Source organism: Cygnus olor, chromosome 2 (genome assembly GCF_009769625.2).
Source record: "Cygnus olor isolate bCygOlo1 chromosome 2, bCygOlo1.pri.v2, whole genome shotgun sequence".
NCBI classification, from domain to species: Eukaryota; Metazoa; Chordata; class Aves; order Anseriformes; family Anatidae; genus Cygnus; species Cygnus olor.
Window position 1 is genome coordinate 139,245,513 of NC_049170.1, and position 26,808 is coordinate 139,272,320.

At 43.1% G+C, this 26,808-nt stretch overlaps 1 protein-coding gene across 1 annotated transcript in view; it reads right to left on the minus strand.

Annotated features, from left to right (window-relative positions):
• Window positions 1–2,139: 2,139 nt before the first annotated feature.
• NCALD (neurocalcin delta) overlaps window positions 2,140–26,808 on the minus strand; it is a 45,481-nt gene continuing 20,812 nt past the window's right edge. The window contains exons 2-4 of the mRNA XM_040548652.1: window positions 10,348–10,744; window positions 4,763–4,868; window positions 2,140–3,885 (exon numbers count right to left, since the gene is read on the minus strand). Of these exons, the coding sequence (XP_040404586.1) occupies window positions 3,788–3,885; window positions 4,763–4,868; window positions 10,348–10,725 (582 nt within the window). The 5' untranslated portion in view covers window positions 10,726–10,744 and the 3' untranslated portion in view covers window positions 2,140–3,787. The remainder of the gene's footprint in view (window positions 3,886–4,762; window positions 4,869–10,347; window positions 10,745–26,808) is intronic.

The window sequence follows — 26,808 nt, forward strand, 5'->3', positions numbered from 1 at the left end:
CCAGCTACCGCAGCTCACCCGGTTTCCATGAGTCAGCCGAGCCCGGGTTTCTGTCCGGGCGGGTGCTTTCAGCCCCCAGCAGGTGCAAGGTAATGCGACTTAGCGCAGCCCGCAGTGCCAGAAAAGTAAGCTAAGCTCCATTATTGCGTGTTTTCCACCAGCGGGGAGGTGCACGCTGGACATCCCTGGGGCTCAGCTCACGGGGGTGGTTATTAAACTTGGGGACCCCAGGTACTGCTGCTGCACACAGACCACTTCCAGCCACAGAATTTACACACTTCTGGCTTAGTGTTTTAAGCAGCAGTGTCCTGAAAATGCGGAGGTCATGCTTTCTAGCAGAGAACAACAAAGGACAAAATGCCACAGCAATAAGGTAAAAATCCTAAAAGCTCCTAAGAGGAACAGCACAGCCCCATTATCTCAGGAACATTCACTGCTGCGAACTCACAGGGCTCCAAATAACGTCGAAACATAGATCTTTTTTTGCCCCTCTCAAGCTGTAAGTGCTCACAACACACACACGCTGCTTTTACAAGGGTTGTGCTCCTGTTTCCCTTCCCAAAGCATTGTAAAACAAAGACTGCAAAGAGCACAAGCCACAGACATCACTTGGCATCTTCTGGCCCAGAATTTCACAAGCTATGTGGATCAAGTCTGCATGCTGGATATGCTCATTAATTTATCTGGATAATACTTGAGTGAAGGTTACCTTTTCCACCAGCAAGTATTATTAGATGATGTATCTACAAAATTGAGAGGTGACTTGCAATAGCATGTACTGTCTGCCAGCCTTCCTGTATGGAAATATTTCTAATTGATCTCTTGAAAGTATCTAACTTGCTGCGTAATTTTATACCGGATAGGTCAGTCATTTTGTTTTCAAAAGGTTTATGAGGGCAGCAATGACTGCAAATGTTAATGGTAGCAAAGCAGAAAAACACAATCCAGCATTCAGTGCTTCAGTTTTGCTGCTCTGAGGTCTGCAGATGCTCCCATAACCAATTCAGCTAGGGCTCACTTTCAAAGTACACGCAGAGGCAGAGAAAGAAAAGGATAGTTAATAATTTAAAACAACACCAATCATCAGCGGTAGTCAGGTAAAAGAGTAACCTTACTTCACTCTGTAAATGTTTATACAATACTTTTATCTGCAGCTATGTCCTCTGCAGCTGGAGGACAACTCTTATTCTTCCAGATCTCATGAGCTGTGGAAGGAATTACATCTCTGCTGGCCTGGGGTCACGTCGCAGGTTGTGTTTTCAAACACATATTGGACAGCATTAACACGTGAAACCCTGAATCTACCGAGCAAAAACAAGCTGAAGTTAGGTGCTGGGCCAGAAATGCCTTGTAAAACTAAAAAGAGGTGGAATGCAGATGCTTAAATAAAAGGCAATGCTTTAAAAGTCTCAGTCACCCGCCACTGCTTTTACAGCAGCAAAAAGAAGATGGGACCACAGGAAGTTTTCACGTTCATCCCGAGTAAGTGCCAGCTTTTACAGGGCTGCTTCTGACCTGGAGGCTGCGCTGAGGTGTTTTGTGTCCCTTGGGGTTCCTCCAGCACCACTTAGCTCTGCGGTGGCAGCGGCAGTGGCGGGGCACGTGGAGCAGGCAGGCAGGGGATCGAGTGCTCCGTCCTGTATCTGGATGGAGGTGCGAGCATGCCAACAGCAACCCCAAGCACTGGAGGAGAAACATGGCTTTGAACTCACGCGGGGTGATGGGGACAGGGTTCTCCTGCAGCAGGGCAGGTTAGGGAGAAATAGCTGAGCGACATTTCCACCGACGGGAAGAATCTGTGCAAAATTTGCCTGTGATGCTTGTAACAGCTGAGAGCACTAAGTATTGCACGCTGTTCGTGTCTGTGCTCGGGCCTCTCCTGCTTTCTCACTTTCCCCCACACACCTTGGCTCAGGATTTTAATTAATTTCACAGGAATAAATCATCAGTTGGCTTTCTGTGATCATTTGAGACAAAAGTGTGCGCCTGAAGATTTTTATTATGTGCAATTAGCCACTCATGATCGTTTTAGTACAACTGATTAACAATGCTAATTTATTTTTATTTTATTTTAATAGGCTTTGCATATCAAACCTGGCAAAGCAAATGGTAACGAGAAATTAAGTCTAAGGATTTTTCTTTCTCTCTTAATTATTGTACATGCTAGCTAGTGTTCAACAAAAAATTATTCTCACTCGGCTACTTTTTCATGACTTCTAATTAGTACTTAGTTAATCATCATCTGCGAAGCAGACTTATTTTACTCAGTTTATTTTAAATTAAGGCTACCGGGGATTAGCATCTACAAGGTCACTTGACAAAACGCCAGCCTCGCCTGTCAGGCAAAGGTCGTCCTGCTGAGCCCACGGGCTCCCAAGGCTGTGCACCGCCCGCACGGACACCTCGCCAGCGGGATCACAGAGCAGCCTTCAGCTAATGACAGATTAATGCCAATTTAGTCAGCGTAATGCCTCCTGTCACCAAAGCCTTTCCGTCGCAGCAGCGCTTGTACAGTTACCAAGAAATCCCACGCCTGCACCCCAGCTTTGAATGCAGCGACTCTGGCCAAAGGATGGAGGTTTTGCAGCGGCAAATTTCAGAAGTCCTGCATCTAGGCGAAAAGATAAACATTCAACATTTCTCTTGGAGCTGATCTTTTTTTCTTTTTTTTTTGTCGTTTTAATTTTTATATATATAAATATACCATAAAGCGTACCATTTCCTTGTTTCAGTACAGACTTTTGAGCTTTACTAAAATAAAGGAAATATAAATGCTACAATTTTATGCTTAAAACAAGTTTTGATGACGGCCTTCCCCTTGGAGCAGGCCCAGAAATTGCGTTAGCTACGTGGAGAGAGACAAAAACACCCCCAAAACTTCATACTGCACAAGAGCATTCAAAATAGCTGGTTTGCCTCAGTTTTAGCTGCTTACAGGTGTACATCATTTCCTTGGCTCAATGCCCACTCTCCTTAGTAGAAACTATTTTATTACTAACCTGAAAACTTCACATTCAACACGTATCTCCCTTAAACTCATTGTCAATACCCAGTTTTTCAATATCCATGTCTGCTTTTGCTGACCCCAAATGGCAAGAGGTATCATCAGTTGTGGATTTTGGGATCAGGACTGCAAATTGCTGGATTTTCAGATAAAGCCATGTGAAACCAACCACTGTAAACCAAGTAAAAACTGTTGGTTTTTTTTTTCTTTTCTTTTCTTGAAAATGTTCACAGCATTGAAACAACGAGGCACAGGAGCAGGGGTGCGGATGGTGCAGCCCTCACCAGTTGCGGACGATCGTCATCCTGTCTTTGAGCTTCACTGGTGCCTCCTGGACAGGAGAGGAGGTCCCAGGCGGGTCCTGCCCCATCACAACCCTTTTGCTTCAATCTCTGCTACACTTTCAGGTCCTCTGGGTGAACACTCAGCTACTAAAGCAGCAACCTAAGACCTATCAGTATGTCTTGCTGCCAAGGGTTTTGTTGTTGGTTTTCTCTTTCTCAATGCGTACTTTCCAAAACAGACATGTTAAAACGAAAAAACAAAATCTTTAAAACAATGATAACACCACAATATCTGTTTAAAACAGTACTGCCCGTGCTCTGGACAAATTGTTAAGAGCAATTCAGCATTCTTATAATTAATCCACAACAAAAGAAGCTATAAGATGCCACAAAAGAAGGCATAATTGGCCATACAGAGGCAACACTACCATGAATGTTGTTTGGCAAGGGAAAAAAAAAAAAAAAAAAAGCAGATACATAATTCATCCAAAGACTGGGTTCAGAATTGCCCGGCACTGCTGGGATCGCACTGCAGGAGTCGGACTATTGACGGGTCGCTCTTGGCGCCTCGGATGAACTCTTCCAGAGAGAGCTTTCCTAGAAAAGAGACACGTTGGCTTAGCACGGTGGGTCTGCATGCCTGCTGAGCCTGAGGAGAAGCGTAGTGGAAGGATGCTGGCAGGGGGCAAGGAAAATCCCTGGGGGTGCAAATGCAGACTGAGGGGCCCTTCCTTGGGATGCTGGTTTGGAGAAAGAATAGCTGGAGGATGGTGGCCACAGAGCAGCACTTTCTGTGGGTGCCAGAAACACCCTGCTCCTGTGGGAAGGCAGGGGGTTTCATCTCCCCCAGCAACACATGGTTCCTGGTGCCTTTCCTTAAAGAAAAGGAAAAGACATGGTGTCCCAAAATCCTCCTACAGGGAGGTAGGGGTGAGCTAAGGCCAAACGTACAAGCCCTGGTTACAGCTGAGGTGAGACCGAGTCACCCTGGATAGACCTCTTTTCGAAGAAGAGGCCACAGACACATAGATTTTTCCCATGGTTCAACAATTTCTTGAGGTTTTATGGAGATAAGAGTTATTTTGGCATAAGTTTGTGGTGGTTTTACTAGTTTGCATGCAACAACACCCCTTCCAGGTGGGAGCAGACAACGCAGGCACGGGTTTTTAAAAACCTAAAATCCAGGCAAATCCATACCCTGCTCCTCAGTGGAAAATATTGGGCGTTTACTAAGAGATAACCATCTCCCAGTGTGAAGTTAATGAACTGACAGGAAAAGAAATGTAATTTGAGAGGAAAACAAAAGACCTGGCTGTGGGTTCCTGAGCAGTGTTTCTGAGCATCGCTCCCCTCTGAGCCCTGCAGGGTGTCTGCAGGGTGGTGAGGAGGGACCATGGGCACCATGGCTTTGCCCAGGTGGCCGGAGGAGGAGTGGTGAGTCCGAGGGGACACCCAGCACCTGGAGGGAGCCTACCGTCTCGGTTGGTGTCCATCTGACGGAAGATCTTCTCTGTCCTCTTCTCTGGTGTTGACTCATCTTCCGGCATCTTCATTACAGAAGAAACCATCTTATAGATTGCCTGTGTGATATGACAGGAGTAAAGAGCTGGTAAGAAACACGTTAGTGTAGGGGTATGGTTATCTCCTGGTGACCAAAATAGGCAGAAAATCTCCCGGGAGCATTGTCTGGGATTTGCTCTGCAGAAGCTGAAGGGAGTAGGTGGCACCAGTACATGCAGCTGCCCTCTTCAGTGGGACACTCGTTTAGAAAATAACGTGTTTCCTTATTTAGTCACAGCTGAACACAATCTGGGCTTGTACTGAGGTTACATTTTCCATTATGAAAACAGTCTTTGGATGAATTTATCACTTGAACTGCACTTAGACACCAGCAGCTCCCGGGACATGGGGAGCAGAAGGACCACTGAGGTCTCATCCCGTGCCACAACTCACCTCGGACCTTCAGCCACCCAGGCTCCATCCTCACCTCTCCTGTCCTTCACCCTACCTTTTGTGCACCCATCTGCCTTCCCCCTGCTCGGTTGGCATCCTGCCCGTGGAGGGCAGTGACTCATCCCTGCCTTTGCCAAGTCTCACAGATAATGAAGGCTTGACCAACAACGAGGTGGCCTTCTCCTTGTGTGCCTCCACAGCTAAAAAAGCACCATTCATAATTTGTTCCACAGGGAGCAGATGTCCTGGTCCCACACAGCACTGGTGCCACTCATCATTACTCTTTGCACAGACAAATCCATTAATCCTGCACGATTCCAGCTGCCCCTAAGAGAGAGGTAACTTTAATTTTAAAACACGAAAAGTGAGGATCTCTTCTTCGCTTCTTCTTGCTCTGGAGGCTGGGTCCTCCTGCAGAACCCAGATGGCTCACTGTGGCTCCCCTTCCACACTTTCCACCCATGAAAGCACTCTGCCTGGCACACTGCAGTCTTCTGGCCCAGGGACAGCCCCAGGACCATGACAGCTTTGGTTCACCAGCTGGAGGACGCTGCTGAGCAGCACGGACACTTTACACGCAGCCCAGGGAGCACACATTGCCTCAGCCATCTCACTGCCTTCTCCTCTGTCAGCAGAACCAGCTCACCTTTCAGACTGCCTGGCATTTAAATAACATCAAGGATTACAGCCCGAGAAAGGCATTTGTCTGTTTAATTAAATATTTATCACTTATGCTCAGCACAGCCGAACATCTGCTCCCTCGGTTTTGTCACCAAGGCTGAGGCCACAGATTTCCTGGTCTGCCCTCTGCTGAGTCTGTAGTGCTGGTGGTAGGCTGTAGTGGGAGAACATTTTGTCATGGACAATGGCTGGCTGAATGGGAACATGGTGGGTACCTTTTTAATCACCATCATCACAGGTTGTGCTGTGGGGATGTCCAAAGGCTCCCAAGAGATTTAGGGTGCCGAGGAAGAGCCTCAGTAGATGCTGTCCACACAATCTTGATCATCTGATGGCCAGGAGGACAGAAGAAGGGATGAACTTGCAAGCAAATGAACAGTGGGAGCAGGCGAAGAGAAAAAGAGGAGATGGTGGGCAGTGAGAAGTTGCACCTGCCTCATCCTGATCAGCATGCAAGGCTCACGGGGATCCGAGCAGAGATGAGGCTCATAAACCTGCCACTGTGTAAGCATCTTAAGCTGTCTGGCTTTTGTCTGGGGGAGGAAGAGAGGTGGAGGGGTCATTCCCTCTCTCAGGGTGAGAGGATGGCAGAGTCTGTATTGAAAGTGTGGGAGGAATGCCCCGGCCCAGCACAGCCGTGTTTACTGTGATCAAAGCAACCATAGTAAGAATATGCAGATTTTAAGGACACAAAAAAAAAAAAAAAAAAAGCTCTTCAAGATGACTTCATCCTACAGGGTCCTTTTCACAGAGGCATGTGAAGCGAATAACAGATGAGATATTCTAGGAAAGCCAGATGGGAATAACATAGTAAGCGTTCCTTTCATGCTGAAAATGGTTACTCTGGACAAATTCTTCTGCCCTTACTCAGAAGCTCAGTGGGAAGTTTTCCCAAAGTGAAAAACAGCTAAAACTGATTCAGGATCTTGAGATTTGCCCCATACTAATTCAGTGCAGCTACACAGGGCTCTTTATTGTGGGTTTGAAAGGGTGAGCTCTCGAAGGAAGCTGGTTCCTTGCAGTAGTCCCATGGAGCTGGGCTGTGCTCACCTTGGGCTGCGTAACCTGGGACTGAAGGGCTGTGGAGGCTCTGCTCCACATGGAGTAAAGGCCTTGGCCTCACCATGCTGGGGTGGAAAGCCACTGGGGGCACTAAGCAGGAGGAGGTTTGGACCTCCTCCAACCTGAAAAAAATTGCTTTCCTCTCAGTCTGACAGGGATTTTTGATGCTGCCTTTACGGAGAGCCGTATCAGCTTCTGCTTCTTCCCATACCAGCTTCTGTTTCCTCCCAGCTTACAGATAAGCTAGCCCAGCAAGTGAAATGGATGTCCTCTTGTTCCTATTAAACCCAAAGTGTTATTCTCATCTCTCTGCTAAGTGCTCTTAAGGTGCCTTATGATTCCACGGTGTGAAAAATTGTGCCCCTAGAACAAGTTTTCCATCTTTTTTTTGAAGTCTTATTTCAAGAGACTCTTGCCAAGTATGTCCCATTTCATCCAGGGGAGCAAACACAAACTTTCTAGCCAGCTATTTTTGAGTGGTCTGGACTATTTAGATTATGGGTAAACATCTGAGAGATGTGAAAAGCATTTCTAGAGCAGGAGGACCTGCGGCGAGGTCTGGCAGGAGGGCAGGCTATGAAACCCCTTCCCACAGTATTTGCAGATGTGCTGTGCACAGTAGTAGGATCACAGTGGCTTCAAGAAGCTGTTCTGGACCATTTGTAGTGCCACTGGTGGCACTAAGCAAGGAAATTAAAGTAGCCATCAGCATAACAGGGAAAATGGCTGCAGAGAAATGGCTGTAAAAGCACAAAGAAAAGCAGACTGAGAAAGAAGAGAAGCATGGCTTGCTTCTCTTCCCCATTATTTCAGGTGCAGTAAACTCTGGGCACCCTGGAACTGTAATGGGGGCGGCATTTTTTTTCAGTGAAACTGTGACTTTTAGACTGATTGCCTTTCTTTTAGCATTCATTTTGATGTATTGTCTCATGCAAGAATCCAGATGAAAACAGTAAATCCTGCTATATTAATATGCAAATGTATGCTAGATAAGGGACTTGTAATAGGTTCCTCTGAGACATGTATCAGAGATATTAGCTCTGTTTTTCACTATCAGTGGCTTAGGGTACCGAGGAAGACATCTGATACAGAATCCTGTCTTTCCATATTAAAAAAGTCATCTTTTGTAAATGAAAGTGATAGTTGCTAGCTGCTTTCTCATAAGTCTGATCACCATGTATCAAAAGGTGTCTTGATAAAGCGTGAAAAGGTGCTCCTTTACTTGTTTCATACATCAGCTGAACGTGCTTCCAGAGACAGTGCAGCAAATCCTACACAACAGGGAGGAGTAGGGGCTGGCCTGTGCAATACAAGATCATCAGCATGGCCATGAAAACTGGAAGAAGAGATCAGGGTGAGATCTACAAATCAACTGCCTCATGAAAGGGGCAGCTTTCCTGACTGTTCACGGTACAGAAATGTCTGGTGAGAGACTGGCCCACAGGAGGCTCTGAGCACCACGACAGTGGGACGACATGCTGGTCAGCTTGCAGGGTAGTATATGCTCCTCCTATGACACTTGCATATCCATTTGACTTCCCCTTTCTCCAACAAAGAATGTGATGAAACAAAGCAATCGTTTCCATCAAGTATGGCTTAGGGTTGGGTGTACAGATGGACAAAACATCACCCTGCACTGACTCTTCTGCTGCAGCTTTGTTTCGTGATGGCAGCATGGTTGTGAAAGACAAAGCTACGATTTGGTACCAACGTGATGACGAAGGAGGCTGAGCAGCATTTCAGCCTCTAAACATGCTGGTGAGCAGATCTGCGGGAACTGGGAAAAGCTGCCAGTTCTGCTGGCCCTAGCTTGGATCACTACAGAGACCCCAGCCATTGATGTTCTCATTAAATTTGACACAAACAGATTTGTGGGCTTGTCCTTTGTATTTGTAAGACTTCTGATCTTGGGGGTTTATGTTGCCGTTGAGCACTCAGGCCTTCCCGAAATACTTGTCAGCAGCAAGGGGTCCTGCAGTCTTTGAGGCGCCTTCTCCTGAGGAACAGACACTTGCTTGGGCTGGGCTCCCCTGTCTTTGCTTTGTGCTTTGTTGGTTCTTTGGGGATTCTTTGTGTTTTATGGTTGTTTGTTTGGTTTGTCTTTTTTTTTTTTTTTTTTCATAAGGAGAAATACAGCCAGAAAAACAATAACTGGCAGCCTGTTTACCCTGCCCGGGGGAGTGGAAGATTTGTAAGGAACAGAGCATCTTCTAATGCAAATATTCCATGGAGTCTGTCATGACACTCAGACAGGGAGGTGTCTGCAGCTCAGCGCAGTCCTGCTTCTTAACCCGGATACATGAATGCAAAATAAAACGTGAAAGACAGTGCAACAACCCTACATTTGCAGCTGAGACATGTATCTGCTCTTACCAAAAGCAGCGTGAGTGCTGGTGTTTGTTACTGTTTGGAGGACACAGAAGTGCCCTTATAAAAAGACAAGGGCACCACGCATTAAACCCATTCCGTACACGCAGCTTGCCATCATGGACTGTAATTAGTGTGCATTCCTTTCATTTCATTTCCAGCACAAATATAAATCTGAATAATACAGTACATAGCTAGCATGGCAAAATTTTCCATGAAATAAAAATCTTGATAACAGGCTTTTTTTTTTATTTTTTTTATTTTTTTTTCTTCTATGGTGCTGCTTTACACAGACTCAAGCTGTGTAAATAACCTACCGTACCAAAAATGTTTTAAAGCTTGCAGTAGAGTGATGTGCCTCGAGGGTGAAAACATGTTAGAGGAAGACAAAATGAGGTGGGACTCCTACTAACAGCACAAGGAAATGCATCCAAAGAAGTTGCGAAGGGAATCGTCATCTATCCAGATAAGGTTTATCTGTACTGGCAAGTTAATATGAAGATAGCTAGTATGGCATTAAGTATGCAGACCTTGCTGGAATTAGGCAGACAGATATGTTTTAAAATATGTGAGCTGGCTTTTAATAATAACGTGGTTTCAAAGTAAATTTCTTGTAGAGGGAGCCTGCCTTCCTTAAAAGTAAAAACCTGGTTAATCTAAGGTACTTGGTTCAACTGTAATTAATTGTAATTAGTTGACAGTGATTTCCCAGAGGACAGAACCACATTGATCATCATGCTAGCTGCTGTGCTCCAGCCCAGCAGAGCTCCTGAAGGAGAGCTTCCCATGCAGCAGGTTGCTCAGAAAAACACTACACTGGATATCAAATGCAGTAGTATGAATTGTGACAAAACCTTTGCCAAATGAAACAAAATTTCACATTAAAGCACTAGACAGAGAACCTAGAACACAACCCCCCAGATGCTGCCAGATGTTCTCATTGCGGCATCTCTCTGTAACGAGGGAGGCGAAGGGGTGCCTCTGAGCAGCACGTACCTGCACGATTTCCAGCATCTCTGACTTGCTGATGTAGCCGTTCCCATCAAGGTCGTACATGCTGAATGCCCACTTCAACTTCTGCTCCAGTTTACCTCTCGACGTTACGCTCAAGGCTATGATGAATTCTCTGAAATCTATTGTTCCGTCTCCATTGGCGTCAAAAGTGCGGAATACATGTTCCGCAAACTTAGAAGCGTCCCCATAAGGGAAAAAGTTCCCATATATTTTTTTAAACTCCTCCATAGATAAGTGTCCACTTGGACAGTCTCTCAAGAAGCCTTTGTACCACTCCTGGATCTCGTGTTCTGTAAAGTCTGTACTTTCTAGCAAATCTTGCATGACTTCAGGGCGTAGCTTGCTGTTTTGCTTTCCCATATTGGTGTCAAAATATTACCTGCAGAGGAAAACCAGCTTCATTTAAATTATAGTAATTAAGAGTGATTGTAAATATTAATAACAATTAGTTTGGAGGCTGTAGAAGGACAGTGTGCTGGAGTTTTCTGATGATAGTTCACACTTGGGAATCAACCAAAACTTTGGGACATGTACCCTACTACAAGAAAAATCTGAAAAAACTAACAAGCCTAATCTAATGTTATTTACATTACCTTTTCACAGTCTGGAGAACTGTAATTATGTCGAATTTATCCTACTTTCCTTTTTAAATCACACTGTAAGCAATGGCTGTTGCAAGCAGTAGGCTAACTGGCAGCTGTGTGCTGCGGCACAGCCTCCAGCCGGGGCACCCAGATAACTCAGGGACCTCACCCAAAGGACCTACCATTTTTTGTACCCCTGGTTGAAACCAGGCTGCTGCAGAAGATTACTTTTGCTTGGTCCTGCTTCAGAATGGGATCAGAGTGCATCTGCAATGTGTATTGAAACCAGGAACTCCACTTCTAGACACATCTTTACAGCCAGAGTGAAACAGAGCAACCCATAAATTGCCTCTTCTGTTTGGCAGGGACCAATTCTCATTTCAGTTCAAATGCAGATAAAATCTGGAAAGATTTTATCAGTGGTGGACTCCCCCACCCCAAACTAAATTTTTTTTTTTTAAAATTCTCCTTGTAGCTATAAATTGGAGGTATAACTGAGTAATAGTGATCTGGGTGGTCATGGTTTTTTGAAAAAAAAATACCCAGACAACAAAACTGGAAATTCATTTCACTTAACAGTTAAGAAATATTCTTGGATGCAGCTTTTATCTCCACTGTTTCAGTTAAATCACCCTAGTTCTATTTTATTTAAGGCAAGTTGCTACATATCACATTGTGCAGCAGATTTACTAACGATTGATGCCCTTTGGGTTTTAAGTATAGGGGTGTGAGTGCATTGGCTCCAAAAGCCAGCATCATCAGTTTTACTGGAAGCTTAGCATTGTACCTGAATTGTGGGAAGCTACGCTTTATCGACAGAAACCTGCCTGAGAATTTATCATAGGAATGACAGTCACCATTGAAATCTGATGTATGGACAACTTAAGCAGAACTGCAAAATAATTTATACAAGACTCCCACGCTGTTGTCAGAACAGAGTCTTCGAGTTGCAGAGATGGATTTATGAACGATGTCTAGTGTGGCAAATGAACATCCAGTAAAATGTTCTTTCTAGATCAAGGTAATACTTTAAATAGAGAAAAAAAGAAAGAAACTGAGGGAGAAATTGAGGCTCCCCCTGACTGATGTTAATTGTTTCCTGTGGTGAGAAGCTGAACTTCTCACAAGGTGAATTTGACCCCCCCAGGAATAAAAAGACTGACTTCTTATTCTCCCGTGTTCTTGAAGCACAACGACCCAAAAGCTGTATTTCTCGAAGGTATAATGGGGGGATCCATCCTAGATCTGGCCGTTCCTCACAGGATCCATGGCTGGCTGGTAGCTAGATGTCTAGACTGAACTGCTGCCCTGATGGAGAAGAGGCTCCCCTGCCCACGGGGAGGTTGACAGGGGTGAGAGGCCTGCCTGCTGGGAGCTTCTCCATCTCCTGGCCATTTCAGGGCCCTGGACAACTACCTTAATTGAGATGATGTCTTTTCCCCCCATAGCGTCTCTAAAACACTTGGAAAGTGGACGATGCCACCTCAAAGGTATTTTTTCTGTTGCCTTTCCTCCTGACGAAAGCCTGCTGTGCGGTTTTTAAATCATCCAAGCTCTTAATACCCTGAAAATGGCAAAAATGTCCCTGTTTTATAGGCCCTTTCCAACAGCTGCTGAGGCAGCTGAGGGTTGCGTTGCCTTCAGCTGGCATTGGATGGGATCCACAATAAACAACCCGGGGGTGAGCTGAGCAAATGGACCACATTAGAAAGGTTTAGGCTAAGAGGAACGGCAGGAGCAGGCTCTGCCAGCAGGACACAGAAGCACCTGGGCAAGTGAAGTGTCAAGGCTTGGTTTCAAGTGGCACCAGTTTAACAAAAAGCAAGGAGAACAATCCCCAAAGCTTTTAGCAGCTCCCCACGCCCACGGCCTGCCACTGCTCCATAGCCCTGGGGCCGCACACTTTTCAGAGGGTGAGAGGAGGAAGGGAAGGTCTCTGAATCACGCGCAAGCCAGCTGCAGTAGGAGGGAGCTGGCATTAGCAATATAATCCCTCGCCGCTTTTTAATACCTCAAACATTGGAAAATGCAAAACTCAGCCTGTGCACTTCCAGTCCAGAGTCTTATGAAAAACAAAATCGTGGCATAGCGTTAAGTCTCTGGCCTTCGTGAGGCAGACAAAGGTGATGTGCTTCAATCCAAAAACTGGTGCGTTTATAGCTGCACATGGCTGCAGGTGCAACATATTTTTATAAAAATAAAGAATAACAGAACACAGTGCCTTTTGTTGGTAACAGCAAAACATCACAATGAGAAAAATCTGTTTTCCAGGCACAAGGGGAGAACCAATCATACGTGGCTTGCAGAAAGGGGATGAAATTCATAGCCACCGTGATTCCAGGCAACACAGTCAAAAGCTGTGGTATTATTCCTGAGTACACTTGTGCTGAATATGTATCATGGTCTTTGCCCTCCAAATTGTTCATTATTAATAGCTGGTGTTCTAGGAACAGTAACGATGGGATTTATTGTGCCCATTCTATCAACAACAGATCAAAATGCTTTTGCAGTCCAAGTACAGAAAATCCTTGAGGACACTTGAAGATCCTTATAATCACTTCATACGTTGCTGCCTGCCTCTTCAGGACAGATTGGATTATGGACAGAGTACAGTGAGCTAAGAGACTTTCAGTTAGCAATGGCAGCAATAAATACAAAGGATGAAATAAAATTGGATCTTATCTTAGGCCTTTTTTCCACAGTTTATCACCTCTTGTAGACCTTTCAGAATTATAATAAATTGTTAGACATTATAATAGAGCAAGTAAGTAGTGAATGGCAACCACAATTGCAAAATAAAACATTGACATTCAGAAAAATAACTGCTGGAGGTATACAAAACAAAGGCAAATTATTTTTTAATGATTATGTTTAATTACATTTCTGCACCAGTTTCTTCCTGTAATACAATGGTGCTGGACATAATGTACATGAATGACTTCTTGCGTGGGTCAACATGACATACAAAAATATTAATGTCTTATTTCTGAGGAAAATATTGTTTGGTAAAAGAAGGTGTTTTTGATGCCTTTATGGCTTGAAGAGTCCATACCATTTCAGCCAACAGAAGATAGAAGATTGTAAAGGGAAGTGTCACTGCTGTGTGGTTGCCGTGGGAAGAATCTGTTTGCTGGTTATTGTAGGAAATGTCATAGGGGATGCTCCATAAATCAAATGTTTAGAGCTAGATCTAATCAGGCCTAAGTGTGGAATTTTGCAGATGGGACTGAAGGCAGAGCTTGTTGGCAGACAGCACGCCGTGGCAATCCTAAGAGAATAAATAAATGAAACAGTGACCGGCTCCTGCTGGGCTGCCTTTCCCTGGGGCGCAGACAGGACATCAGTGTTGTTCCAGCCTTCTCCTCAGGCAGAGAGACCTGGTGGATAGGAAGGCAACGAACCCTTCTTCTGCCCCATGTCCCCAGCCAGCAGTTTGCTGCCGCTCATGTGCAGTTATCACCTTGATCTGAAACCTCACGATAAAGCGACCATATCACCTGCCCCTCAGGAGCTGGGGACCTGCCTGCTGACACTGCGGCAGCTCAGGGCATGCAGCTAATCCATCACCACATGAGTACAATGGAAGCATCTGAACATATTTCTTTAAAATAAGTCTTTTTTTTTTTTTTCCTGTCTGTAACATAAGCAACTGCTAGCAACACATTTCTAACAACGGCTGTTGTTAGGCCGGTGTGGGATGCACAAAGGATATTGTATATTCAAATGCTTACAAGATCTGTTGCCCTTTTACCTTGACACCCAAAGAAAGACATTCTTTCCTTTTTTTTTTTTTTTTTTTTTTCCTCCAGTTCCTGGAGGATCTGCTGAGAAAAAGTATAATGAACAAAGGGCACTTTGCCCAGGGAGAGGTGTTGCTCTGAAAACAGAAAATTTATAATGTTGGGCAGTTTAAAGCTAGCAAAGTTGAAAGCACCTGAAAGATGTGAAGAACCAGTGTAGACACAAGTCTTGCCCAATATATTTCCAGTGGGGACAGCAAGACAAATCACACCATAGACTTGGCTATAAAGACCATCCCTGTCAAAATGAAGGCAGACCACTACCATCCTGCTCGACCAGCAGCATGGCTCTGCAATGTTACAGAAAGCAGGGACGAACCAACTCATTGTTTGTCTTCGGAAACTGCCACTTCTTGGTTTATTATACACACAGTCTGATCTGTTTCCAAGAAAAAATCCACTTATGGGACGATGCTGTCTTTACGTTTCTAACACCTAATTTGAGAACTTCCTTGAGAATAGCGGTGGTGGTATTTCAGTCTCTGCCAGGCAGCCAAAGCAGCTCCTGCCAGCAGCTGGAACGAGCTGAGAGCTGAGTGGGATACAAGCATCACTCTGCAACAGCTTTCATGTCCTACCCACTGACAGTCATCTCCTGCCACTGCATGCCAGCCTCCACAGCACAGCGTGTGGGGATCCAAAAGCTCATTTCTCTGGCCTTCTCCTTCTGCAGCTCCAGAGACACCCCTGGTTGCTCCTTGTCAGTGCCCTTACATGCAGGGAAGGAGTGCCTGGTTACAGGAGTCAGGGCCCTTGAGAGCACTTTCTGGTACACAAGCTAGGTTTCCTTCTTAAGGTCAGTTATTTCTTTAGGCTGTAATGCTGCTAACTGCTTGTACAAACTGCAGTGAGACAGTTCAAAGCAGCAGCTACCTAAAATGACACTTTTTCTCCCTATCTCTGTGCGTACTGCTTCCCATGGCCGGAATGCTGATTTGTCATGGGCTGATAACCCATGCAGGCCCAACAGCAGGTGGGCAACGCACAGCTTGTCATCTCGGGTTGTCCAGGGAAGGTGGCATGTCCAGTGACCTCTGTAGGCCCCAGGCCTAGGAGGCTGTGGACATTCACTGAGCTCCTTGGAGCTCCTGATGCTCACAACCTCAGAGCTGCCTCTCACGGGGCTCTTTGCTTTTTTTTTTTTTTTTTTTGCTTTCTTTTTTCTTTTGCTTTCCCCACTCGTGGGACGTCGTGCTTTAGGTCAGAGCTGTGACAGACCGGGCAGAACAACTTCTCCCATTGCTCAGCTTCCTGCCGTGATGCACAAGCACGGCCTTGTCAGGAGATTTTTCTTCTCAGCTCTACAGAAACCTGCAGGCTCTTGGAAGCAGCCACCTTGCTTCCTTCTGGCCATTTCTAGTTCTTTTTCGGAGGTTCATTTGAGTAACCAGCATGGTGGTGCTTGCCAGGGAAGGCTTTTATTTAATTTTTTTAAAGCAGCAACTCAGAACATATTTTTGAAAGGAAACCAAACATTAAAAAATCACACAGGGACTTAGAAAAACACATGCAGAGTAAAATTTTCAGCCTTGCCACCCTCAATTTGTCTGATTTTATTGGCGAATGGCAAAAAAAATGGATAAAATTCACAAGCAAGATTCATTTAAAAAATCTGACATTCTCTTATGAATATTCAGAAGGAAGAGCAGTAAACAGCTTTGCAGTGCAGTGTAACAAGTGCACAATGCCTGAAACATACTCTACAGAGTAAAACTTTGTGCTCCTTCAGCCCCCTCAGAGGGGATCCTTCCCTTGCAGAAGGTGCCCCTAATTTCCCCTTCGACTTATTCCTTGCTTTCCTGCTACAGCTCCCAGGAGAAACCAAGGATAAGAAATAAAAGCAAAACCTTTATAGCTCCGTGCTTGAAACAGGGTGGGCTGCCCAAGGAGGAGCAGCTGCACAGGGTTCATGCATTTCAAACTTGGAGGCGCTTAGGGGTATTGAACATCAAAAGTCCAGGCTCCTATCCCTGCAGATTTACGCTGGCAGAGAAATGCTACAGCTGCTCCACGTTGTCTCCTGTTTCTCTTTATCATAATTCCTTTGTGCATTTTAGCAATGAGAGCTGGAGTAGGAGTGGAGGAGAGAAAAAGGAGCAGAAAGGCACTGCCTTGTCAATAAATGCTGATGCATTACTACCAAGGTCTTCAGCATCAGTGGTAGATGCTAGCTAACAGCTCATCACGGTACTCTCAGCAATGCCCATGGGTTAGGCTGGAATTGTTTTGTGACCAGCAAGCAATGCTGTGGACCTGAGCATTCACTAGATTGATGCCCTCGTGCCTCCTTAGACTGCAGCAGCTTCAGCCTGCTGAGACTCAGGAGAAGGTCTCTGCTTCCAGACTGTTTCCTGCAAGGCTGAGTGTGTGCTACAGGAAAATATGACTAGGCATGAGTATTTCTGGTATTGGAGTCGGGGGAAAAGACCACGTTTTGCAGATTTGCACAGAGTAGCATATTGTGCATTAATTATTCTTGCAGTCAGTCACTCTTTCCGTTTAAAGCCCTGCATTCAGGACTTCACAGAGCTCGCCTGTGAAACCATGCTAATTGAAACTTGGTGTACATCTACCTCATGGGCCCTGTCTGCTCCATCTCTGCCCACCAGATTTTAGTTGCTTGGGGACATTAATCAGGTCTGCTCTTCAGCTACTGTCAGTCAGCAACTTGCTGATGCACGACGAGCATGGTCATAGCACACAGGATGGGGTCACTCCCCTTAGCACAAAATCTCCACCACCTCAAAAGCAGCTCAATGAGAGCTCTTTAGGAAAGTTTTCTACTTAATTAAGGTATAGTCTCTGTCTTCACACAGGTGTAGGCAGGCAGTGAAGGCTGCGAGAAAAGGGACTACAGGAACTACATGTAAAGCAATCAATCTTCCCAAACCCTACAGTGGCCCTCCAAGGTCTAAATAGTGGGCTTGGGCACTACGCTTCCCTGTAAACATGGTAGGAGTCTGACCCTCCAGACTTGCTCAGTGCCTGGGCTTTGTCCAGAATACTTTGGAAAGTGAGGAGGGACCCATCACTCTATGAGCAGTGTGAAAAATTATGCAGTAAGTGCTAGTTAGTCATCCCCTCGGGCCGCCCAGCAAAGGCTTCACCCACCCAGAACAGCTTGAAAGTAATGTTTTCTCTGCTTAGTGAGAAATAAGGAGATAAGATAGCAGAAAGCAGGCAAAAGGGGAAGAACTCACACACATTTTAAGCCCTCTTTCCAAGCTCCTAAAGGGTCTCGCCATTTCATCTCTTCCTCATTCTTTAAGAGCTCACTACAACAAAAATCATGACAATATGCACATGCTTTTTTGGTTCATAATTACTATTTTATAGAGAGTTGAGGAACAACAGTTTACCACAGGTCTTCTAAAACAACAACCCCAAAACATTTTTTTTCATTAATCCTAGGTAGAACCATCTAAGGTCTTTCAAATGACTAATTCTTAGTCTTGGCAGACTTGATATGACTTTTGTGAATTAGATATACGTTTTTATATGTTTGATTTCTCAAACTCTACAGAAATAGCATTTTTATAGAAGTATGTCTACCTTTGCCTAATATTTTAAGATAAAGGACAGCAGAGACTTTGCTAATGCAGTACTTGAAGACATCCATTCTTACGAGGATGCTTTTCCAGATTTTGCTGCATTCAACTGTCTCGCTAAGCACAGCATTTATAAACACTGGTGTTGAGCTAGCCACAGGGGAGCTGGCAAAATCTCTCAGCCTATTCCAGCTGGGGGTGACTTTATCTAGCACCATTTGTTCAAAAGGAGACCCTATAGCAAGATCCAAATGGCGGACATTTTCTACAGTGATTTTTGTCTTCTATTATGAGACCAGCTCAGGAGCATGAAGTTTCTTTGTTTAACAATCCCTTTCAGGACCATGTTTTCTAAAATGCTTGAGGTCACATTGTTCAACAGCTCAGCACCCACAATTTAATTCAGGCTTCTCAAAAGAAATACGTCTTCCATTTGGGCACCTGCATAATAGGCAACTTCTCAAATTCTCCGGGATTTTCTCCCAGAAAATCACACCATTTATTTTGGTACCTAATAAGGGCCTGAGTGCTTTAGAAAAGCCAACCTTCCTACATGTCTGCCTCACCGTAATTTGTCTTTGTCCTGATACTCACAGCTCGAGCTATGTCAAATGCAGTTTATTCTCCTCTCTTCTGAAGTGCTTCTCTCCATTGTGTAAGGCACTCATGGGTAGTAACATAATCCTCCCCAATGCACCCAAGCAGACCAGTCATCAAATTCATCTAGCAGCAACTTTATCGGGTTTCTAATCTGTCCTACATCTCGTTCAGTCCCTTTATGTAACCATGTATGCAATACCTTGGTGGAAGGTAGTGGAAACTAAAGCAGAAAGCTACTGTTGCACAAAGTAACGTGAGAAGCTGATGTGAATTCATGATCTTGATTTTTTTTTTATATCTTTGTAAATAAATAGCATGTGACTCCCAAAGAGTGACATTTGTGCTTACTCTACCCTTAAAAAATTGTTAACAGATGGTCTTCTATCCCACAGCAGAGACTTGGTGTTGACAGATAAAATGAAAGCATGATATTGAAAAAAACTGAGCCATTAACTGGCAAACTAGATATTCATAAAGATGTTCCTATGATGGGTAAAGGAATGATGGTGGAGGTTTCTACCTGGAGAGCAACCATGAGTTTTTGTTCCATATTGAAGAAATTTAGTGGAACTTTCTCAGGGAAAGTCAGCAACAGGAGAATGGGAGTGGGAGGTTTTGGCAGCCAGGACCAGAATCTTGTTAGGAGATGGAAACAAGATGCTCCAAGTTAATGTTGAAGTTTATAAGTTCATGGATATGAATGTCCATGCCAGGCATGACTTGTCCAGCACCTAGCACTGTCAAGTGTTCCTGAACTCAACAGACTTAAGTAAGAGATGACATTTATAACTAAAGGAATTTTGTAGGAATTGTAATAATTTTTTAGAACAGTTTTCAAATAAGATTTTTAAACTGCAGATAAAGCATTAATTTTTTTCATTGTGCATGTCATTTCTAAGAATTTTTACATCCTTGTATTCACAAGATGAGCCTCTGAGCAGCACTGGGGGAACATTTTCTTCAGTAGAACCCATTTCCATCGAATAATGCAGCTTAGTTGAAATCAAAATGTTTTGTGGAAATGTGTCACATTCAGAAAAATAAATTCTGGAAAAATGTCAGAATTAATCATTTCATTTATCAACTTTACTATTTCCTTTTAACAAAGCATAAAGTTTCAATGTGACTTTATCTTATTATTAATTTTTTGACACTCATTTTAGATGTTAATTTTAGTATTACAATGGTTTTGACATTATTGAGGAAACAATTTATTACCAGTGCAACGAAATAACTCAGTGTTTCCGAATCATTTTTAACTTCCATCCCACCGGGAAATTTTGATGTTTTGTTCCGATTTGTAGTGAAAATAAATATAAATGTCAAAGTTTCCTGTGGAATGGGAATTTCAGATTCTAACCAGCTCTAATCAACAACAAAGCCATCTGCTTTGTATTAATGACTTAGGGCAGTATGTAGCTCTGCAGAACAGGGTGATATTCTGCTGCTCAGCATAGCTCGTGGAAGTCAATGACATATGGTGAGTTTGTAGCTCCTAGTTGTCTAGGGGAGTTTGAGGCTAGCCACTTTTATTCTCCATTCTGCATTGCCAAATTCAAGGAATTCATCATTCAAACCCAAGATTTTCCTGTGAACGTATGAGAAAATATCTTCCCAGTGACATATGGCACAGCCTACAGCCCCTGCATCTGAAGGGATCTTGTTTAAACAGCTAGAATGTTTTCCAAACTGCAGTACAGCAAGCTACCTTCATTTTGCAATGGTTTTTAATTGATAATTTCAATAAAATATTTGCTCTGTGATCATTTCCTATTTTTTGAACATTGCTAGGAAGTTTTGTAACTTCATTCAGATGAGTCATAATTTGAATTCTGTTTGAGAAGTCATATTGACATGATGGACTTCAGCACCAACAAAATAAAATAAAATTTTTATTCTTGTTTAAGACGATGTCTGTCATTTTTCCCAAAAGCTCTTCTCTGTTTTCCTAGATATATTCTTCATTCTGCAGATAGGGTATAGGAAAACAAAACAAAACAAAACAAAAGACAACCACACAATGCTAGTCCAGCAACCCAACCTACTTGCTAAGTTCAGCCACGACCCCAATTCATGAATTTTGCTATGTCCTCTGAAAAGTTTCCTGTCAACAAGAATGCAACTAGCTTTGCTGATGATTGTGTCTCCTTTTTTTCCCCTAATAATATGATGAGAACTCAAGACACTCACCAGGGGGATGTGGGCTCTACTCAACCTGACCAGAATTAAAACCCCACCAGGAGTGGAAGCACGGGGTATGTCCTTCACGGCCATCTCAGCATAAAGAAAACTGCCTGAGGTGTGAGGCCTCTGCTGCTCTTGCTGTCCATTTTTAGAGAAGCTCGCTGTCCATTTTTAGAAGATAGTTAACATACCCTGTGTTGTCCTTGAGAGAGGAGGACACTTCACTTAGATGTACTCGTTTGTCCTCTTCAGGCACCTCATTCATTACACGAGCAGTGGGAAGAGGGACGAGGTGAAGTTAGGTGGAGCTGGGCTCCTGGTGGCGTGTCTTTTTGGTACCTGCTTCTCCCCACTCTACAGGGAAGTGTTGGGTGATGTGGGAAGGCTGGATCGCAGGCATACAACTGGAGCTTAACAGGGTTTTCTCTGGCACCTCCGAGTATCATTTGTGCACTAACTTTTTGGGAAACTTATCTTGGGCATGATATATAAGGGTGCTAGAAGAAGACTTTGATTTGTGTTCATTTTGAAAGTCAGAATGACATCCAGTCCTGATGGTATGCTGTGAAAAACACAGACCCGTGTCATACCTGACTGCTGTTTTGTGCAAAACAGTGTGATGCCTGATTTTAGAAATTACTCAACAGGAATGAATGTGGGAGCTTGAACAACATGGTGAAGGTTGGTAAGCAAACTCCCTTAAGAGGCATAGGAAAACGTTTTACAAATTAAGCACAAAAATAATTTGCTGCACTTCTGTGTCTCTCTCTCTCACAAATATATGGGCACATGCTTGTATAATCTGAATCTTCTTACTATTACTTTTTGGTTCTCCATATTAAGTTTAGGTAGTGGCTGCTCATATAAACAATGTTGTTTTATGAAGAAAACCTTGTAATGACATCTATTATATGGTCACAGTACAGAAAATAATCATTTCCCTGTAGTAAAACAAAAATAATTTTGTTTGCAAAAAGTCAAGAAAAAATATTTATATGTTCATAGCCTTGCACAAACTGCAGTGAAGAACATTGTATAAAAACTAGAACTGGATCTAGACTGAAAAATCTGAATTATATGTTTGAATGCTTTCTGCTATCACTAACAATAATTTTTCATAAATTCAACTAAGATGAACTCCTCCGCAAATTAATGGGTTAACAGCATTTCTGCCTTCATTATTAATATCCTCTGAGGAAGTAAACAAAGTTCATCAGATAACTGTTTTCAAACAAATGAACCATTTTTTTCTCATGTGAACAACAATTTACATTATTATTGAAAAGTAGAAGTGACAAAATGAGACAACTTCTTTCTGAAGTTTAACTCCAGGAAAACCAGATTTTATCCAACATGAAATAAACTGTCACTTCCTAGTGACTGTAAGTAAATAAAAATTCTGTTCCTATTACATTTTTAGGCCTGTTTGTTTTTGCTTCTCTGCTGTTCTCAAGACGTCAGCTGCTCTGAGATTTCATTTTGCAATTCTCCGTTCTTGTAAGTGACTTTCAGCACCTCTACCCATTTTTCACTTCCTAAGAGTTCTGTTTATTGTGTTACCGTATAAAGCTCTGTTCTTTCTTTGAGATTTTTCTTTTTCCCTTATCTCTTACTTTTCTCTGATATTTCTTAGCTTCTTAGTATAAAACCCATTATTCTTACATTTTCTATTATCTTTGAAAATGTCCATGTCATATCATTTCTTTTCACTTTTTCTCTATTATTTCATGTTTTTCTATTCCCACTATGAATATTTCTGGGTATTAGTGATTCCCACAACATGCAGTGTTTAGAAACAGTATCCTAAAAATGAAGTATGTTGTGACCAAAGCAGGAGGGTTTGGAAAGCTTGGAAGGAGGTTATCTATAGCACAACCTCTGTGTGTCTCTCTCTAATGAAATTATCCAAAAGAAGTAGGTAGGGAAGTCCTATTTTGTCTCCAATTCCCTGAAAACTATTACCACTTCATCTACCATAATTCCATCTTGCTGCTTTTGTCTTAATGGTAGAGTACCAGTACTGCTGTCACTAGGAGCATTTTCTGAATTCTTTACAGTGTCATCACAAACATTTCATTAGAAATTCACGTATTGGTGATCTGATTTCTTTTCCTGGGAAACAATAACTTTCAGACACTGAAAGAAGTGGTAGCAAGAGTGAGAGACACTAATTCTAATATTTTTTTTTTTGCCTGTAGCTAATGGAAGATTTATTAGTCACATGATGGTCAATAATTCAGAACCATTCAGAGATGTATGCATTTATGCTATCATAATCTCACCAACAGAGATCTCAATCTCTGGCCCTATTGATTCCAGATTATTTTCTTGCTGTGTGCCCCAAACAGTCTTCTTTCTACAGTAACCTTGACTCCTGGCATCCTCAGTATCATGCCCTATAAAAATAAAGGCCTCTTACTGGAAACATCTCCCCCTCGCTGTTTGCTACATATAGCTTTTAAAATATCCTTAGAATATCTTTAGCTGACAATTCTCTCTTACACATCATCTTCACCAATAATTTCTGTCCCAACCCCACTCCCTGAACACTCCATATTTCCACTCATTTCAGACATCTAACATTTCCTAATTATCTCTTCTGCTACCAGTGTTATGAAAATCCTTGAAGCTCCACTGCTCAGAAACAGCACAAATGCTGAAGAATCAGTCCACTGTTTGTAAAATGCCATATAAAATCACCACACAAATTACTTATTCAATAATTAAAGCACATCCTGTTCCACCAAACATGTCTCATATCTTAATGTTCTAATGACTTCACTGGAAAGTCACTTAAATCAGTGAGCAAGGCAGGGATCCTCCTGTGAATTGCCAAAGGAATCCTCCCAGAAAGATTAAGAAATTGATAGCTATGCAAATATATATAGAACTTCTGATTCTCTACTTGCTTTTCTTTATTAAATGAAGGATGTTCCCTGTGAGACTTACAGCTTTTTAATGAACGATCTAGGGAAATGAGACATTCATGAAGAAACAGTATATATTTCATGCAAGGTGCTCTAAAATCTGTCACTTTGTTAAATTTAAATAGGGATGTTTTCACATTAGTCTCCACAGAATGATAAAACAGTCACTTATCAACAGTTTACCACCCAGCACTTGGTAAGATTCATTTGATCTCAATCTAAATGAAAGATGTAACTACCATCATATCAGGAACACAGTTCAAACCCACACATTGTTCATTCATTTGTGATCAGATGGGAACTGGTTTCTGTGAGCTCATAATGAATGATTTGTGAAACCTTTTATCACCATAGCTTGTCATTCCTCTGATTTTTAAAAGGTTGGCAGTAAAGTTGGCTTTGGAGTTGGTTTCCAAGCACAAAAAAAAAAAAAAAAAAAAAAAAAAAAGGGGTGGAGAAGGGGGAGAAAAGAAAACCCCCACACGACAACTTTGGAAAAAAGCCAGAATTTTCTTGGAAGTTTCCTTGATGAGGGAGTAGGAGTAAGATAGAGCAATATCCTTGATTTTGGCAGCAAACCTTTCTTCTGGCAACTTCATTAAACAGCTATTACCACTTCATGACTTATCAGCAAAGAGTTGGCATTTCTGAGTGTGACTGATGGTCCTCCCTCTGCTAACAAAATTAGAAACATCAATAATTCTTAGATTAATTGCTCAGAAAATTTCCAAGAGGCAAACATTTCCTTATTTTTAGACCCTTGTTTTCTGCTGTAGTCAAAGCAGTAGAGGCCAAAGTTCAACTACATGCATTTCACTTAAAGGATGGGATCCCTTTACTCTGAGATTTATATGTGCACAGAAACTTGTGCATCAATGGGTGGAGGGCGTCCCATGGTGATCCCCCTATTCCCAGTCCCTGACTAAATTCCAACTTATCTTACATAGTCCTGGAAGCAGTCTTCTTGCTCACATATCTAAATTTCCTTCCAAAGAAGCATGGGGCATGGGTATGTTAGGGCCTCCGACGAGGACTACCAGGGACAAGGAGTATGAGTAGTTGGAAGAGGATCTGTGCCCCCCGATGCTGGCTCAGCCATAATGAAGTTTAGCATGTGGGTACGGAGTGGTAAAAAGCCTATATTGGCCAAGAGGTGAGGATTCATGCTGGCAGTGACCTGCTCTGATGGAGTACTGGCACAACAGTTGTAGCCACCTCAAGCACAAAGCTAAAAGCTGGGGAGCTGCCGTGAAATAATGCAAGTCTCCATGCTTCTCCCCTATTGTTCATGCAGGGAAAAAAAAAGGTCTTTCCAAACAAGTTTCATGTACTCTTCTATGGTCACTGCTTAGACTTGCATTTGGAAATCCAACAGTAGGTCTGATTTCTGGCTGGAAGCCTGTTCGACACTCCTGGAAGTAATCATCACATTTGGAGATGGGTAATAGTAAAGGGGTTAACCTCAGTGGAACAGCAATAAGCAGGCAGCATCTGAAAAGCAGCAGATTAGCAAAAGTATGGTACACTGCAGAAGACCACAAGCTGTGTCACACCTGAGGGCATGGTCTGAATTAGACACTTCAGGCTTAAAGATTTTATATAGGCCTTGTCCTAAGGATCAGGACAGCAAGGCCAGAATTAGACTGGATATTTTACAAAAGAACATTTTCCCAGTCACGATTATATGTCTCTGTACTTCTCAGATGCCCACGTGAATTTGTTCTGACTTGCAGTCCTTATGTAGTCTCATCCTGGGGAGGGACTTTTTGTCAGGGAGTGGAGTGATAGGACAAGGGGAAATGCCTTTAAATTAAAAGAGGGGAGGTTTAGATTAGATATAAGGAAGAGATTCTTTACAATGAGGGTGTGAGGCACTGGCACAGGTTGCCCAGAGAAGCTGTGAATGCCCCATCTCTGGAGGTGCTCAAGGCCAGATTAGATGAGGTTTTGAGGAACCAGATCTAATGGGAGGTGTCTCTGCCTGTGGCTGGGGGGTTGGAAAGAAAAGGTCCCTTCCAACCCAAAGCTTTCTATGATTCTATGATCTTCTTCATTTTAGTGGAGGCAGATGATACGCCAGAAGATAGGCACAATATATGGGGACAGATGTGTGTGGAACCCACGGATTTTTGAAGATTTTGGGGGTTCTGGCAAGACCTGATTTCACTTAATTATTTCTTGGCACAAGTGACTTCAGCTGATGAACTGGGCAAGGCTGGAGAAGATTGGCGACCAAGTGGGAGACTGCAGGGAATATATATTTCAAGGTGTGACCTCATTCCACCACAGAGTATACTTATTTAATGATTTCTCCATATATATTCCAACCTATAACACTTGCAAGCACACATGAAAGGTGTGTTCTGCTTTTTTACTGGTACATAAATTAATCTAATAAAAACATTATCTCCCTTACAAATCTCTTATACTCTTAGACCTTCATGGTTAGGGCAGATATTTCCATGCACACTTATGTTCACTTGCCTAATTCTTGACTGGTTACAGTAAGGTATAGCAGGAAGAAATGACGAAGGCAACTCCTGAAGAGGTCTAAATACAGACATCCCACAGCTAAGCAGATGCTCAGTTTTGCCAACATATTATCAACTAAAAGGTTCAAGTTACAACCCTATGCACATGTGCAGGGCAGTTTTTTTCCTTTTAACCCAAGGCAGAAGGCCAGCAAGGCTGGGCTGCCTGAGCCAAGTATGTAAAAATGACTTGAGGACATAACTCCAAATGCTCTCTGCACAAGGCAGCACATGAAGCCTTACACTGAGCAGAGTATGGGCAGTCCAGC